We start from the raw sequence: 16,710 nt of genomic DNA on the forward strand, positions 1-16,710 counted from the left end.
TTTTTTGGTGGGCTAATTTGCCTCTTGGGGAGAACCTGTCCCTTAATGCCAATTAATCCCCTCCACAACACCAGTTCTGTCCTTGTAGGGGCTGAAGTCCCAGGTGAGGTGACACCTCTCTGCTTTGTGCCCTCCAAAACCTCACGGGGTGTCACAGCAGAGCAGACGTGGTGTCACCTTGTGTCACCCTGTCCATCCATCCATCCAGGCAGCTGGAGCACCCCAATTCCCTGTGGCCCAGTGGAAAATTCCTGCCTTGATCCACACCAACCAACCTGTCTGTTCTTATTTGAGCTCTGAGAAACTCGCATCGATTTCTCCCAGGCTTTGCTTTTTCTCCTCCCTTTGATCCATAAATGGACAGTTTTGGTTTATTAACTGGGCTTCCAAGGCAGACACATCCAGCTGGTCCCACCCCAGGACACACACAGTGTTCAGAGGGGAGTTTTACAGCACAGGAGGGACATTTGTGTCCCTCATCCCCCAGCCTGAGCCCTGCCCACCCTTCCCAAAGCAAATTCCCCCTCTCTGCAGTTTTTCCCTTCAGCCTCCGAGGGGCAACAGCAAAATAGGGACCGGTTTGCTGGGAGCAGGAAGCAACAGGGGGAGCAGGGGAGATTTGCTTTCGTTTCAAGCCCAGGTTACAACCCCACACCTAATGCTTCCTGCTCCTGCACCACCCCTGAGCAAACATTATTTATAGCAGCAAGCAGCATTTACAGCTTTGCCCCTTCTTGACCTGGAAGTCATTGGTTAATTAAGCCCCACAACAAACCTCAAGACACTCGCAGGGTTTCCTTCCACCTTCTCACAAGGAGCTGGAGAGTCAAACTCCTTCCATCCCAAGCTGGTTAAATAAATAAAAATAAAAAACAAAACACCATCAAAAGCCTCAGTCTGAGCCATGTTTACTTCCCCACCAGGAAATTGGTCCTGGTTGAACCTTCTCCAGGGCTGGCAGCTCCTATAAAGCTGCAGCACCTGGGGGGCTGCTGGAGCTGGAGTTGGCTCTGGGGGAGGTGAGGGCTCTTTGTGGAGTTTCCTGAGGTCGGGAAGGAGTGGAAAACTTGGCTGCTGGGAGCTGTGCTTGGAGCAGACACCGCTGAGCTTGCCAGGAGAGGGAGATTTGGGGCTTTTGTGCAGGTTTAGTAACAGAATGGTTTGGTGGGGGTGAAGGTTTTCTGGGTTACAGGACAGAGGGGTGAGGAGGGGCTCTGGGCTTGCTTGTGCTGGGTTAGGTGTGTGTTTTATTCCCAACCTGGGATCCCTGGGGCTGTGCTGGTCTCTGTTGTTGTTCTGTCACCTGAAGGTGACACTTCAGTGCCAGTTTCTCTTCTCCACCACTCCCAGAAGTGTTTAAACTGAGCTGTGAAGCCCCCATTTGTGGTTGTGTTTTGGGGTGTGTGGGAGCCTGGGCTGGGGGGGAGCTATGAGTGCTCCACCTAATGCTGGGGGAGATTGCAGAACATTTGCAAAACCCCCCTGGCTGCCCCAGAGTGAGCACAAAATCCCTCTGTGCAGCTAAGGAGGGACCTTCCTGGAGGGAGACTGCAATTGGGTTGTTTTCCTTACTCATTGTCCCTGTCCCTTGTGGTGGCAATGGCCTTGGAGGACAATGTCAGGGTAGGACATTGGTTTTCTGGATGCAGAGATGAAGCTCTTGACACCTGTTTACACACCTCTGCCTCCCAGGCTCCATCTGCCCTCACTATTTATGTGACTTTGTGATGTTTATTGGTCCTTATTGGTGGATGATGCTGTTAAGTGAAGCAGCACCTCCTCCTGCCCTGTAAAACAGAGGGGTTGCTCCAGCACATCAACCAAACCCCCCTTGGTGGGCTCCTTCCCTCTGGGGTGAGGGAGGCTCCCACTGCAGGTGTGAGGGAGATTCCATGGGAATTTCATGGTCTCTGTGTCTGAGCTCTGTAAACCCCCAATAAACCCCCAGTAAATCTGTTCAGCCTCTAAAACCTGAGTCCATCTCCTAGAACAATTCCTCTCCACTGCTGGAAATCTTAGTCCCAGCAGAATTAAGGTGGGCTGGAGACACTCCTGGTGCTGTTGGCTGGAATCCCCAGTGGAGTCCCACTTGGAAAATCCTCTGGAGGAGATGGGGGGAGATGGAGCAGAATGTGGTGGGGGAGGTGGCCCATGGGGGACAGGGCTCTTCTGGTGGAGGGGCAGCTCCCTGCCTTGTCTGAGCTCAACCATGCCAAGAGTTTCCCTCTGCCAGTGTGGAGGTTTTGTGAGGAGCAAGGAGGACTTTTGCCAAGCAGTTCTCCCTGGCATGTGCTCAAAAAAAGAAAAAAAAAAAAAGAAATCCTAACAGGATCCTACCTGCTCACTGAAGGAGCACTGAGAGCTAAGCACAGCCCTGGGACCTCCTGGCTTCCACCCCTGGCTATCATTTCATGTACTCCTGCAGCTTCATCTCAAGGAGCCCAACACCTTCAGCAGGGAGGGATGGGCAGCTGTGTAAGAGCTGAGGTTTTGAGGTTTGTAGGCAGCTGGGTGGGAATGCAGGCAGTGCAGTGGCATTTGCCTCTGCAGCACTTGGAGTCAAACTGCAGAAGCAGTTAAGAGGATTAGATATTTTTTATTATATTTGCAGCCACGCCGGCTGCAACCAAGAGGAGAAATCCAAATGCTTCACCTTGGGAAGTGACTTTGAGCCTGGAAGGGAGTGCTCCCTGGGGACCCAGCATCTGGGGATGTGCTCAGCCCTGCCTGCTCCACAGGGCTCTGAGGAGCTCCTGGTCCTGCAGCTCCACTTGTGGGACTTGGCTCCCTGGAAGCCCCAGGCTCCTGTGGAAAACTCGCTGCAAAGCAGCCTGGATGCAGGGCTCTGAGTTGTAATAATGTCTCCCAAATGTCAGCTCCCATGCTTCCCAAGTGCCACAACCTGAATGAAGAACACATTGGAAGCCTTGCCAGGTTTAGACCCAGATGTGAGAGGGGAGAACCCTCCCTGGACATTACTAAGAGGATTTCCTTAATGATTTCTTTAAGGAAAACTAATTTCACTGCACAGTTAAATTTCAGCATCTACTTCTTGTGTATTTAGCCCTGTTGCTGCCCAAACAGAAACACCTGACTGCTCCCTCTGAAGCTCAGCCCTGCAGAGATGCTGCTGCCAGCACTGTAGTTGGAAGCTCCTTTCCTTTTCCCAAGGGGCATCTCCAATGAGCTCTTGGCCCCGACCACAGGCAGGATGGGCTGAGGGGGAGTATGGAATCCATTAAGCTGTTTTTTCCAACCTTAAATAAAAATCTGGCCTGGTAACCAAGGAAGAAGCCATCACCCCTTGACGCGTGTGTGTTAGCCGGAGCAGAGGCTGCCGGGGGTCCCCATGCAGAGGGTTTGCAGTCCTTTCTCCATTGATGGAACCCTCAGTGATGCTCCTGGCATCACAGGTTCATCCCGAGGCCAAAATCCCAGATCTGAACCCCAGGTGTAACACGTTGGAGGAGAGGATAAAGTTCTGCGTCTCGCTTCCAATTTGTCTGATGATTTTAGCACAGAGTCTTGGTGAGCAGGGGAACCAGCGCCAGAGGTAACAAACTCAACCCTTTCCAAATGCCATCATGTGGTAGTCATCTGCCAAAAACATAAAACAAGATCATAGTCCTAAATTTCTCCTTTGAACGTACCTGTGCCTGCTCTGTTGTACTTTTCCTCCTAATCCCCGGGGATTAATCTTGAAGTGCATCGAAACATCTGAGGTGAAGGGGGCACGCTGGAAATTCCTTGTGGGTTGGTAATAATGACTGAAAGCAGCTCTGTGAAGCAAACCTGAGGCTGACTTGGTTTTTAATGGACATCTGTCTGTAGGGGGAAAAAAATGCCATGGCAACTGGCTTTCTTCTTGGCACGCCTGTCTCCGCGAAGGGACCGGCAGAGGATGGGTATTGGTGGCTCTGCACAGGGGAAACGTGGAGGTACAGCTCAACGAGGCTGGGAGGCAAAGGTTGTTTATGCTCTCTGAGCACCAGATCTGGAGGGATTTAACAGCTAAATCTTGGCATAACAATTGCTTTGTGTGCTGCTGCTGCTGCTGCTGCTGCTTAGCGGGAGCAAGGCCGGGTCTCCTCCCACCCCCCTCCTGCTTCCTCCCTCCCTTCCCCTCGCCTCTCCCTGTTGTAAAAATGTGACATCTAAAAGTGTAAATTACTCGGTTGAAGACCACCTGGCAGCCTTCTGGGCAGAGGTGGTGCCTCCCAGTTTGGAGCTCTGTCCCAAAAAGATTGCCAGGGAGCTACAGCATTGTGTAGCACTCCTGGAGTTTTGCCTCCCGAGGAAGGAAATGCCCTCGTTGAGCATCTGAGGCCAATGGAAGTGGAGAAGAAGGCTCATTAAAATGTTGGTTGTAGGTAAAACGAGCTCTGGTGCTTCTGCACCTCTCCCTTGAGCATTTCCCTCCATCTCCTCTTGGTTGCAGAAGCAGCACGGGCAGCAGGAGCTGCCACCACCCACACCCTCAGAGCCCAGTAGTGGGCTGGGGGAAATTGGGGAGAAATAGCTATAAAAGTGAAGTTCCCAATCAAACTCTGCATCTGGTGGGAGCTGCTCTCTGCTGGGAATGGGGGGGGGGGCTGCAGGAGACCCTATGCAGTGCCTGGGCTGGGGAGGGAAGGCAGAGCAGGCAGCAGTTGTCCCACTTTGGTGGGTTTGGAGCTTGGGGTTTGGTGGGTTTGGAGTTTGGGGTTTGGTAGGTTTGGAGCTTGGGGTTTGGTGGGTTTGGAGCTTGGGGTTTGGTGGGTTTGGAGCTTGGGGTTTGGTTTTGCTCCCATCATGTCTTGTCCCTCTTTCTGATTTGGGCAGCAATGTGTTTGTTCAGCACTCAAAGCCAGCAGCAGCTTTGCTGATCACATCCCTCTGGGAAGATCATCTCGGGTGCTACGGGATCTGATTTGTTTTCCTAACATCATTCCAAGCCTTTGGAGATCCCTGGGCTGTCCACAAAGCTTTAGCCCCCAAGAAGAGGGTTAGGGTTAATATCAGATGTCTTCAGAGAAGAGAGAAAGCACGTGTGGGAACACACAGAGCTCCTCCAGCAGCTGATTTGGCTTCCAATAAATCTAATAAATGCTGGGTGCTTGTGTGCGTGGTCTCATCTCACCTGTCTCATCCTGCTGAGGATGATGCTGGAGAGCTCAAGGAAGAAGAGATCCCAACACCTAACAGCAGGGTAGCTCAAGGAAATGTTACATCACGGAGCACTTCCTGGTAAGTCAAGATCTTATCAGGCTCATTCATCTTCAGATGCAAACACAGCCTGCACATGCAGTCACAGAGCTGAATGGAAGGAGTTGACATGAAAAGTAGCAGCTCCAGCCTGGAATGTGGACAGAAAGGGCAAAGCAGGTTCTGCACTGGGAATTGTGGCTTTTCCTCACCACTGAGGAGGGGATTTTGCATGCTGAACATTTATACAGCGAGCCCACTGAGTCTCCTGTCCTCTGTCACAACCCAACTGGTTGATGAAATGGCAGGGAACACACAAAAAAGGGAGGAGCTGAGAGAGCCAGACCATAAAGTAATCAATGCAGCCTTACTGGGGATGGTGGGTGCTCAGAGAGGTAAAGTTACGGGGAATGTGTGCCCTAACAGGAGTATAATCCCATTAATTGGAAGTTTGGGGAGTTCATGACAAAAAGGTGAGGAGCAGGGTCCATGGTGGTCACTGAAGGAGATGGCTGGGAAACCAAACTCCAGGTTCTCTGATGGTCACGGGGTTGTTTTAATATGGTCACTTCTATATTTACTTTTAATGTGGGGTTTTTTTTGTTGTTGTTGTTGTGTGGTGGGTTTGTTTTTTATTTTTTTATTTTTTTACAAAGAAGTTTGACAAACAGCAAAGGGAGGGCACAATGAAAGCCAAACAGAGCTTAACCAAACAAAGAATACATTGAAGGAGAAAACAAGTCAAACTGCAACTGCACTTGAGTCATGACTGCAGACGTGAGCAGGACTCTTACTCATCTGCTGCTTTCCAAGCACGGAACGTTGCCCCAAAAAGCAATTTAAGATATTCATGTCATGTCCTAAAAACCATCCCTGCCCATAGAACTTCCCTCGGGAGTTTTGCCATCTTGAGCACTGGAACCCCACGGCACGGCTGCCACTTGACAACACTGCAAGTTCTTCACCAGTTCTTAACCTTTTGCTACAAAAATAGTGAGGAGTTGCTGCACCCTGCAAACTTTCTGAGCTGAGAAAGGAGCATTGCAGTAATGTCCTTTTAAAAAAAACCCAAATATTTAGTGAGCTGGAGACGTTATTCTCAGTCTCTTAGCAGAGTTCCTTGTGCTTTTTCTTGCTAACTTTAATTTTAAAATGCAGAGCCCACTGATGAAACACACTGAGTAAGAACTGAGTCCCTGTGGCTGTAGCTTGAGGTAGTTTTGAGACATTTTGGCCCTTCAGGTTCCTTTCCTGCTGCCTTTTCCCTTCCTGTGGTACCTCCTGGAGCCATTGATGTCCAGCAGGACCACCAAAAGTTATATCTGAAGAATTTATAACCCAGTAAAGAGTTTGGTTAAATCCAGAGGGGTTTATGCTCTGTGTGTGTTTGTGTGTGTGGATGTGCTGTGTGTGTGTATATATAGAAAAAGGTCTTTTCTTAGCCACTCTGGGTTGCTGTTTGTTATCCCATTACGTGCAGTGAAAGAAGCTTCTGCTTTTCCAGTAAATGGCTCTGAAATGTGTGGCAGTGGTTGTGGGAGCTGCCTGCAGCCCTGCAGGTGTTCTGGCTCCTACAGAAAACTCCTCAAACGCAGAAATCCTCGAGATCCCCCTCTCCCAGCTCCCTGCTTGTGAAATACCCAAGTTGCCTTCCAACTTGGGAAGGAGTTCCCTTCCAACCTCTGTCTCAGGGCGTGGATTTTCATGGGGAATATTCTTTGTGCTGAGCCCATTTCCAGGAGGATCTGATGATTTGGGGTGATTTGGGCCTGGGAGGTAAAAGCAAAACAAGGAGTTCAACAGTCAGAAGTGTAGGGGGGGGGGGCACAGAGAAGGGGGGGAAATGTTAATTTCAGAGAGCTGTTTAACATTTGTTATCTTTTTACCATTGTGTGTTGCCACCCACAACTCTTCCAACCGCATGGGAAAGCTGTTGCTTTACAAGCAAGGTGTATAAATAAAAATAATGCCCGCCCCAGAGCACAGCTCCTTTTTTATTACATTTGAATCCTGTGGGATTTCTAGAGCATTTCCATGAATAGATTGAACCCGGAGCATTTTGAGTCACCATGGCTATAAATCAATTTAGCTCTTGGTTTTTCAAGTTAACATCTGCTCTTACTAATCCTGTATGTACACAGATTTTTTTTTTTTTTTTAATTTTTCTTTTAACAGGACAGAGCAGGATTTATTTTTGTGTGTTGGTATGAGTTGGTGAAACCACGGTGCCAGGAACATGGCAGGGCTGAAGGCTGGAATTCTGCAGGGAGCTCGGTGATGGCAAATCCAGCAGACGGAGTGGTGGGAGAAAGGGCATCTTGGGCTGAAATACTCTGCTTTTGTCAGTGCAACGCAAACACTACTTACCTCGGGCTGCAGCAATTTGCGGGGGGGGGCAGGATATATATGTGTGTGTGTGTGTGTGTATAGATGTATAAAATAAAAATGTCAATAGGAACGGGCTGCTAGCATGGAAGGTGCCAATTCCTCCGGCCCCATCTTGCTTTCCCGTGGCGGCTCCAGAGCGGGAGGGCAGTGCGGGCGGTTCCGGGAGGAGCGGGCTCGCAGCTCGGCAGCCGAGGCGGGGGGCCGGCTTCTCCATTTCGCCTTTCAGAGGCAGGCGGCAGCTCGGCCATTTTTCTCTCACTTTGTGACTCTCTCTCCACGGTCGGGTTCTTTTTCTTTATTTTTTTTTTTTTTCTCAGCACCGCCCGCCCTTCCCGCACGCCCTCCCCGCTCCATGCCGGCCCCGGGAGGGGGTTGCGGGACCTCGGGCAGAGCCGGGCGGGGCACCCCCGCACCTTCTGCCCCGGCCGGGCCTCGGCCTGCGGAGCGGCCCGCAAAGGAGGCCGCAACACGGGGCGCTGGCGCTGCGGGGCTGGGGAGGTGCGGGGAGGAAGGCGAGGGGGGAATCGTTCCCCTCAGGCGCCTGCGGACCGCCCGCAGCGGCCGCGCCGGGGGTGCCGCCGGGCTGGCAGCGGTGCGGGTTTGTCCTTGCGGGCTACGGCGGGCGGGGGACAAGAGGCGGAGAGACCGTGCGGGACCTGAGGGACGATGCGGGGGGAGGGAAAAGAGGGGATGGAGGGGCGGGGGCTGCGATGCCCTCACGGCACCACCGGACCCGGGCCGACCCCTCCGCGGGGCCGGGGCTGCGGCGGGAGCTGCCGCCGTCCCGCGCCGCCGCCTCACGTGTCCCCCCCCCCCCCCTCCCTCCTCCCTCTCCGCCTCCCGCCTCCGCCCCTTCACCTGCCGCAGCACCGCCGCGGCGCCCTCCGACTTCCCGTAAAGAGTCCGCGCCCGCCGCCCTCTCCGCATCGCCTTCGCCCGCCTCCCGCTCCGCCGTACCCCGGCCGCCACCGCGGGGGTGCCCGAGAGGCGGGGGGGAGGTCGCTGCCTCTCCGTCCCGCCTCGCCCTTCCCCTCACCCGCCGGCGCGGCCCGGCCTTCTCCCCCCCTTCCTCTCCCTTCCCCGTCCTCCCCTCCGCGGATCCTTCCGCGCCGCGCTCCGCTCCCTCCGCCCCGCTCGCACTGTTTGGGAGCAACCGGCCGAGCCAGCGGTGCCCCGGCCCCGCCAGCGCAGCGAGGCCCCCGCGGAACGGCCCTCGCCCAGCCCCGGCGCGCACCCCCGGCCCTTCTCCCCTTCTCGTCATGTCCCTCAAGCAAGCGGCGGCGGCGGCGCAGGCCGCCGGCAACAACCGCAAGCCCCCCGGCGGCGGCGGCGGCCCCGGCCTCCCGTCAGCCGCGGGCGGCGGGAGGCAGAACATGGGCAGGTGGGTGCGCGGCGGCGGCGGTGGCGGGACCGACCCCGACCCCGCTGCGGAGAGCTTTGCGCGGGCGCCGCTCCCCCTCCCCCGCCGCCACCCCCCTGCACCGGCCTCCATGGGCGGCGGCGGCGGCGGCGGCGCGGCCGGGAGGGGGAGCGGGGCCTGCTGCATGGCGGGGGACGCGGCCCGGCCCGGTGCGGGGGGCTCCGCCCGGCGGGGCGGGAGCCGGCATGGCGGCGGGCGGGGCGCACGCAGGCCCGCCGAGGGGCCCGCACGGTTCCGCAGTGCTGCCGGGGCGAGGCCGGCAGGCCAGGCCGCGGCCGGTTGCCCTTCAGGCGGGCCGGGGACGGCGGAGGGCACGGCGGGACCTCCATTTTTCCGCTGCGGGGCGGCGGGGCCGAAGCCCCCCGCGGCCTTGGCGGGGCCTGCGGTGGGGGCGAGGGGCGCCGCTTCCCCCGGGCCAACGTGACCCGCCTGCTGAGGAGGCGGCGGCGGCGGCGGGGGGAGGAGGAGGAGGAGAAGGAGGAGGAGGAGGAGGAGGGGGCGGCGGGGGCGAAGCGCCGGGGCCGGCGGCCGCACGTGCGCGGGGGGCCGGTGGCGGCGGGAAGGTGCGGGAGGCGATGGCGGCGGCGGGGCCGGGGGGCGGCGGGGTGATCCGGGGCGGGGGAAGGGAAAAAGGGGGGGGTGTGGGGGGCAGCCTGCCCGCCCTGTGGAAGTCGATGGAGGCCCAAGCTGGCCGTGCGGTACCTCTGAAGGCGAGGGGGGGTTTATTTTTCCTTATTTCCATACATCTGCGTGTATATATTTATTTTAAAATCCCCCTTTTTTAAAAAAATAATTATTTATTTAACTCGCAATAAAATTCTCGCGGGAAGGGAGGCCGCAGGAGCGCCCGTTGGCCACGGGCGACGTTTAACCAAGGGGTTCCCCGCACGGCATCACTTTTTTTTGGGGAGATGAGGGGTTCACAGGAGGCTCAGACCCCCCCCCCAGCTCCTTTCCCCCCTCCCCACCGCCCTGCGGAGCCTCTGCTGTCTCACACTGCTCTGGGAGGTTGATCCTGCCCCTTATCGAAGGGCAGGAGATACACAAATTCACACAGAATTTTGGGGGAAAAAACCTCCAAACAAATTGCTTTTTGGTGTTGTGAATTTTTCCAGTGCTGTGGGGGCCATAATAAACAATCGAAGCAGGACAATAACAGTCCTGAAGGTCAAAGTCACTCGGACCACTTCCATTTCAAGTTTTATTCATCTTGCTCTGTAACTTCTCTTCTTACCCCGTTTTGTGCATGGGCAATAAATCAGAATTTACAGTGGTCCCATTGTTGGACATCACTGGAAATAAGGTTTTACTTTGTTACCACTCAGTGGAACTGGAAGCTGAAAAGCTTTGGTAGGGTTGGAAAGGACAAAATAAAAGTTGGAATAACAGCAGTAATAGCTCTGCACTACATTGAAACGTTTTCATAGTTTTTACACACAGTTTTCTGGATTGAACTTGATGTTTACTGTGCCTTGCTAAACAGTTCTCCCTGCCAACACATAGAGGTTAACATGAAGGGCAACAAAACCCACACCTTTTTTTTAATTTCTTTGAAAATTCAGGCTGATGGTGAGCACTTGCCTCCCTAGATGAGGGAATTCAAGCTTCAATTTCTCACTCAAGTTTTAAGGTGAAAGCCACTGGGTTTCTCCCACCAGTGATGCCTTTTTAGTTTTGTTGGATGAATTTCACTTCTGGAGCCCTTAGGAAGTTCTAGCAGGCCTGCAAAACAATTGGCATGCTCCCACTGAGAAGTGGTAGTACTTTTTTCTCCTTTTTTTTTTTTTTTGTTAATCAGATTTTCAAGGCATTTCTGAAAGTAGGGTCTGGAAAAATCATAGTCCTTGGGCTACTGGAAGCTCATTGAGCACCTTCTGAGAACTTCTGCTGCTGTCCCAAAGAAAAAAACCTTGCATTTTTAAAAGTACAGAGTCAAAGATGGCTCATGCTACAAATCTGCTCATGAAATTAAAAGCTAAGTGGCTTTCCTGTTCAAAAAATCTAATTATTTGTTTCATTTTAGTTGGCCTGCATCTTGTTTTCAATTTGAAGCATTATATAATTTAATAGAAACATAAAACATCTCCAGTTCATCCCAGGCTTTCTTCCTAACTCTTTTCCTGCTCATTTCCCTGCAGCACTCCTCTTCCTTTTCTTACCTTCTTAAGATGCAAGAGAATGTTAACTTTCCATGGCTAAGTTACTCTTAAAAGGCTTAGATTTGGGTAGAAACCTCTGTCCTGGACCTCATTTTCTGCTGTGTTTTTATTACTGTAAGACTTAATTGGGCTGAGCACCAGGTCCCTCTGCTTCAGGTGGGGAGTGGAGGGTCAGCTTGGAGCACTGTCTTTATTTTCATGGGTTCCTAAGGGTGGCTGCATGAATTTCATATTAAAAAAGGTAAAATATTATGTATACAAATCAGTATTTTGACAGTTTTACCAATTTTTTAGGTAAGAGGGACAAAAAATCTCAAATGAAGGCATCTTTAAAGGTGTTCACAAAGATTAATACCTGTTTTTTGTACCTTTTTTTTTTTTTTTTTATAAGGAGGCACTAAGTGAAATGCTGTGTTTGTTTAATAGCAACTGCCTGTGCAATATGGCAGATGGGGAATGGGCTGGAGGGGGATGCCAAGAGCAGGTTGAGCTGTAATTGGGAAAAACACAGGTTTGATACACAAACCTGCTGGGCTCTTCTAGTCAAAACATTCTCTAATCTCTGTTTTTTTGTGTTTTAGTTCAGTTTTGCCCTTAGACAAGCACAAGGAGGTTAGGTGGCCTGTGATTGAAGGTTGCATCTGTCCCAGCAGCCCTTCAAGCACTGCATCCTTTTTCTTTTTTTGTTTTTTTTACCCATCTTCCCTGTTGTTACTTTATCTGAAGGCAAAACACCTCAGCCTTCAGTTTTGGGTGGTTAAATGTCTACTTACAACTGTGGCAGAAGGTCTTTTCCCTTTTTATTTGGTGATTCTCTTGCTTAACTGGACATGTGAGTCCTTTAAGGACGGACACTGGAAGTTATTGTCTTGTAGAAATGGCTTTGCCCATTATGAAATGATCCCATGCTTTTGAGACCTGATGCTTTTTGCCTCCTCTTATGCTACTTTTTCCTTGACATCCTTTTTTTATTAGTCTGACTAAAGGCTTAAATAGAGGGCAGAAGAGAGGTGTCCATTGTGCTCAGACAGGAGTGCTGGGGTGCTCTGATATCATGGAACTGACTCTTCTGGAGGTTTTCTGGTTTGTTTTAACAACTGGGGATTTCTGGATTTTAATGCTAAACTGCTGAGCAACATGCCCAGAGAACCTGCAAGTCTCTTATTGCTCTTACTGAATTTTAGGGTGATATTATACACCTGCTGTAGAGTTTTAATTTAACAACTGCTTCATGGCAATGCAGATGAAGGAGGTTCTGCTGTGACTAAGTCCATCAACAGGTTAGAGAGGTGCACAAGGCCAGACCTGAGTCAGGTTACTTCCATATTCAGATGCTGCAGAAGTTGTCATCTTGTAAGGAGATACCAATTGGCATTATTAATGTCAATATTGGAGAAAAACAACAGGAGACAATGCTGCAGGACTTGTATAATCTTCATTTGACAGCTTTGATTCATTGGGCTTAGCCAGACAAATGCTGCACTTAAATAAAACTTTATATTTCTGATTTCTCCCTTAGAAGAAAGCTTCTCCAGCTCCCTGCCCTTGGAATCAAAGTTCTTTGGAGTATTGTGTCAGTTTGTTTTCAAAGCTGTGCTAACATCAGCCAGTGCTCCAGAAACATCCATGCACCCTGTTAGATTCAGCAGGCTTTGTAGTTGCACTTCTGCTCCAAACATGAATTGTTTGAGTTTGTTTTTAGTCTCAAAGTGAAGATGCTGCTGGAAAGAATACCTGAGACTTGCAGATCCTGGAGAGACTCCTGTCCCTTCCATCAGTTTTCACATAACTGGCAAAATAGAAATGTGTGACCTTGTTTTGCTTATAACAAACACTCTGCTTGGCATGTAAACATTGGGGTGGGAGGTGAGGGATGCTGAGGAATAGGATAACAAATGCTTACAAAAATAGAAAAAAATTTGCAAGTTGCTGATGGGAAAAATGTTGGTTGTGCAGCATTTGGGATTAATCCCCTGTGGAGACTCTCACAAGTGTAACTGCTGGCCTGCAGTGTGTTGGCTACCAAGTTTAATTGCTTGATCCTTATTTTGTCTGGTGCAGCATTTTTCTGACTTTACTACCCCAAAGCAAAGAGTTTACAAGCTGGGTTTGCCTTGCTGCTCTGCCTTCTCCCAGGCCTACCTTTAACCACATTTTTGCAATGCAAAAACCATGTTTGTTTTTCTTATTTTTTCTTTTTTGCCATTCTTACTGTAAGCAAGGTGATTTTGGTGTAGCAGTGCCAGATTGCTCCTGACCCTTCTAGTTTCTCCCTCTCCCATTTCTTAGTGATGCTCTCCTGTTAAATTGTGGCAAACTTTTGGCAAAAACCATCAACTTTTTGCTTTTGTAAGAGTCCTGATTTGTTGGGTTTTTTTCATATGAAGCATCAAGGGTAGTTTGAACTTGAATCTTCACCTGCTGCAATATAAACCTCAAGTTTGGCTTTGGTTTTAGCAGAAGATGCAGGCTGTTGTGATGGAGTTGTAGGATTGGCAGACCTGGTGAAGGTTTTTTTCCTGATGGTTTGGGTCTGGTGGTTGTAGCTGGAAAAGGAGATTGGTTCTATAAAGAGATCAAATGTTAGATCAGAATAACAGAAGATTTCTTCATTTAGCTTAACTCCTGGTCTGATGTAGAAGTTAGAACCTCTTGTCAGTGTGGATGTGCACAATCAGAGGGTTTCTTAGGGAAATGGAGGTAGGAACAGTAATTTTGGAAATGTGGTAAGAGATGGAAAATCTGGAACACTTGGGTTGGTGCTTAAAGGGAATGCTCCAAACTTTATGACCAGTCTAGCAACCTAGTTATTTAAGTTCTAAGAATACCTGTCACTAAAAATGGGAGTGCTTTCCACTTCAAAGACTTCAAACTCTTTCACATTGACCATTTCAGTAGCTGATACAGGAAGGAGAATCTTCCACAATTTCTGGAGGCAAACAGAGGGAACTGATGAGGCTGACTTCATCCACACAGACCATGTTGCTGACACTTCTGATAGTTATGAAAGGAAAAACTAGACCTGGATTGTACTTCTCTTTTGTTTGGATGGTTCCCATGCAGCAAAATGACTTTGGGGAAGAGGAGAATGGAATGATTTGCAAAAAGGATGTTCCAGGTTTGCAGAGGCCTCACCTCAGCACCCAGCTCTAGGTTGCCATTTGGCAGACTTGGTGAACGGTGGGACTTGGCTGTCTCCAGAGCAAGCCTGAAGTTGTGAAGCTGCCTTGTGGAAAGTTAAGGCTGAGAGGTTAATTAAATAAAGGCTATTTGCATTTGCATTAGGCTTTCTTTTTTTTTTTTTTTTTTTGTTGTTAAATGAGTACTCTGCAAGTATTCTGAAAATGTCAGCTAGACACCTGCAATCTGCAGTTGTTGCCAGTCAGCAAATGTCATCAGTGTGTGTGATGCTGTCTGACACCACATTTCTGTTTCAGAAGCTTGTTGTCTTAAATGAGTCAGGTGACAGCTTAGTGGGTTTTCATTTTTTTTTCCCATTATGGTTCTCTGATTGACCTCCTAATTTCTGCAGAATTTATTGAAGAGATATTTGTGTGTGTGTGTTGGGGGGAACTTTGCTTTCTTGACTTCACTGATGAGCCCTGTTTCTAAGGACATGTTTGGAGAGCAAGGTTGTGTTCAGCCACAGCTCAGTGCTTGCAAAAGCAATCGAAGGCAGTTGACATTCAGTTGGATTCAGATTTCAGTGTTGTTTGGATATTTTGAAATGCAGACATGATTCTTTGGGTCTCTTTAATTAAATGGTTGTGCATCTGGAAGGTGGCTCTATTTAAAAGATTGATTTTCTTTTTTTTTTTTTTTTTGATAGAACAGAAGACTTCATTTTCTCTCACATTACAGTGGGCACTCCTGAAGTCCTTGTAATACAAATCTAAATCAGTAGGAGAAATACTTGAAGCTGGGAGTTAGTAGGACAAGGAAGTAACTTTGAAATGAAGAGTTGTAGCCACTGCAGACTTGGTAGCTTCAGGGATGCTCTTGGGACTCTGAGGTCTGAGATGGAGTACACAGAATTCCATCTCAGTTTGCAGAGTATTGAGAGCACACAAGTTAATTTAAAAGCCTTTAGGAGTGTCCTGGGTGCTACACATTGACAGATCTGCTTTCAAGTAATGGTTTGGTTTAGTGGTTGGCTGTGGTGTTGGTCAAAGGTTGGACTGGATGATCTTGGAGGTCTCTTCCAACCTAAACATCCTGTGATTCTGTGGTTTTGAGGCCTTGCAGCCACTGCTTCTCTGTACCTTGCAGCATGGGGTGGGTGGGTGATGGGTTGGACAGTGAGGATGAAGGGTCTTGGTCCTCAGTAGGGGTTGGGACTGACAGTGATTTTTGGTTCTGTGTGCCAGTAAGATTTGATTCAGTCAGAGGATTCTGCTGAAGAAGAGAGATTATTTGGGGATTTTTCTAGCTATGTAGACTTTGATTTTCCTCATTTAGTCCTCTGATGCATTGTCCACAACCCTCTTGCCTACCAACCAGTGTCATTACTTTTAGGTCAGTATTTTGGGTGACAGATGCCATGGGCCCTGGAGTTGTCAAGTTCTGCTCTAGGGGAGTGCTGATTTTCTTTGATCCCATTCTCAACACTAAATTAAGATGGGCTTTGGAATTCTTAACTTGTTAAGAAATGAACCAGTTCTGGCAGTTCTTTTAATCATATCCTATGTATGTATTTAATTTCAGAGGTCGTAGCAGTGGCAAAGGACCACCTCAGCCTACAGTAAGTAGATTTTTTTTTTCTCTCATTGTACCATTTCTAGGTATGGGCAAACAACTTCTGTACAGTGAACCCAAGTATCTCAATGAAAGAATTACAGATACTAGAATATTCCCTCATTTTTTCCCTTTGGATATCTTGTATTTTAAACTGAGTTGATGCTTTTCTGCAGGAGTAGCATCTTGCATTAATTTAATTCTCCTGAGAAGGTGAGGTAGGGAAGGGTCACTTCAACTTTGGACTACACTGATACAAATCATCTGCATTTTCTTGCAATTATAGTTGTAGATATGGATATCATTTAACTTAAGGCAATGCTTTTGAATTAGTTCCTCTCTGAAGAGTCTGACATTGACTTCTCCCTTAAACAGATGACAGTAAGACAGCATTTAGTTAAATAAAAATAAGGATTTTGTTTAGCTTTACTATAAATTAGCTAATCCATTGTTATTGGTAACCTGAATGTGTAGCTGTAGTTGTTGTCAAGGCAGATGTTGTTGAAATACAGGTGTGTCTTGACTTCTGGAACATAATTTTATCAAAGCTAAAGATGGGAATCTGGATTTAAAGAGTGGTTCTTTGAATTGCACTAATCAATATTTGCTATTTGTTGCTGGCCTGGTTTTCAAGGAAGGCTGATTTTGGGGAATGGGGCAGAAGTAGCAATGTTTCAGAGAATTACAATTTATTTACCTAAATGTTTATTGAAAATATCAAGACTTCTCAGTAAGATCAAAGAAGCATTGAGCAAGAGTGGTGAGAAAGGTCAGAGGCAAACATTTAGCATCGTGAGAGTATTAATTTTTACATCCTCTGGACTG

At 49.3% G+C, this 16,710-nt stretch overlaps 1 protein-coding gene across 9 annotated transcripts in view; it reads left to right on the top strand.

Moving 5' to 3' along the window:
• The first annotated feature begins 8,660 nt into the window (after positions 1-8,660).
• The window catches only part of ATXN2 (ataxin 2), a 51,396-nt gene continuing 43,346 nt past the window's right edge, over positions 8,661-16,710 (top strand). For 7 of the 9 annotated variants that reach the window (XM_030460245.1, XM_030460247.1, XM_030460253.1 and 4 more), the window contains exons 1-2: positions 8,661-8,953; positions 15,856-15,892. In XM_030460245.1, coding sequence (XP_030316105.1) covers positions 8,832-8,953; positions 15,856-15,892 — 159 coding nt within the window. In that variant the 5' untranslated portion in view covers positions 8,661-8,831. The remainder of the gene's footprint in view (positions 8,954-15,855; positions 15,893-16,710) is intronic. The other 2 variants (XM_030460251.1, XM_030460252.1) reach the window with 1 other exon arrangement.

Source organism: Calypte anna, chromosome 15, assembly GCF_003957555.1.
Source record: "Calypte anna isolate BGI_N300 chromosome 15, bCalAnn1_v1.p, whole genome shotgun sequence".
NCBI classification, from domain to species: domain Eukaryota; kingdom Metazoa; phylum Chordata; class Aves; order Apodiformes; family Trochilidae; genus Calypte; species Calypte anna.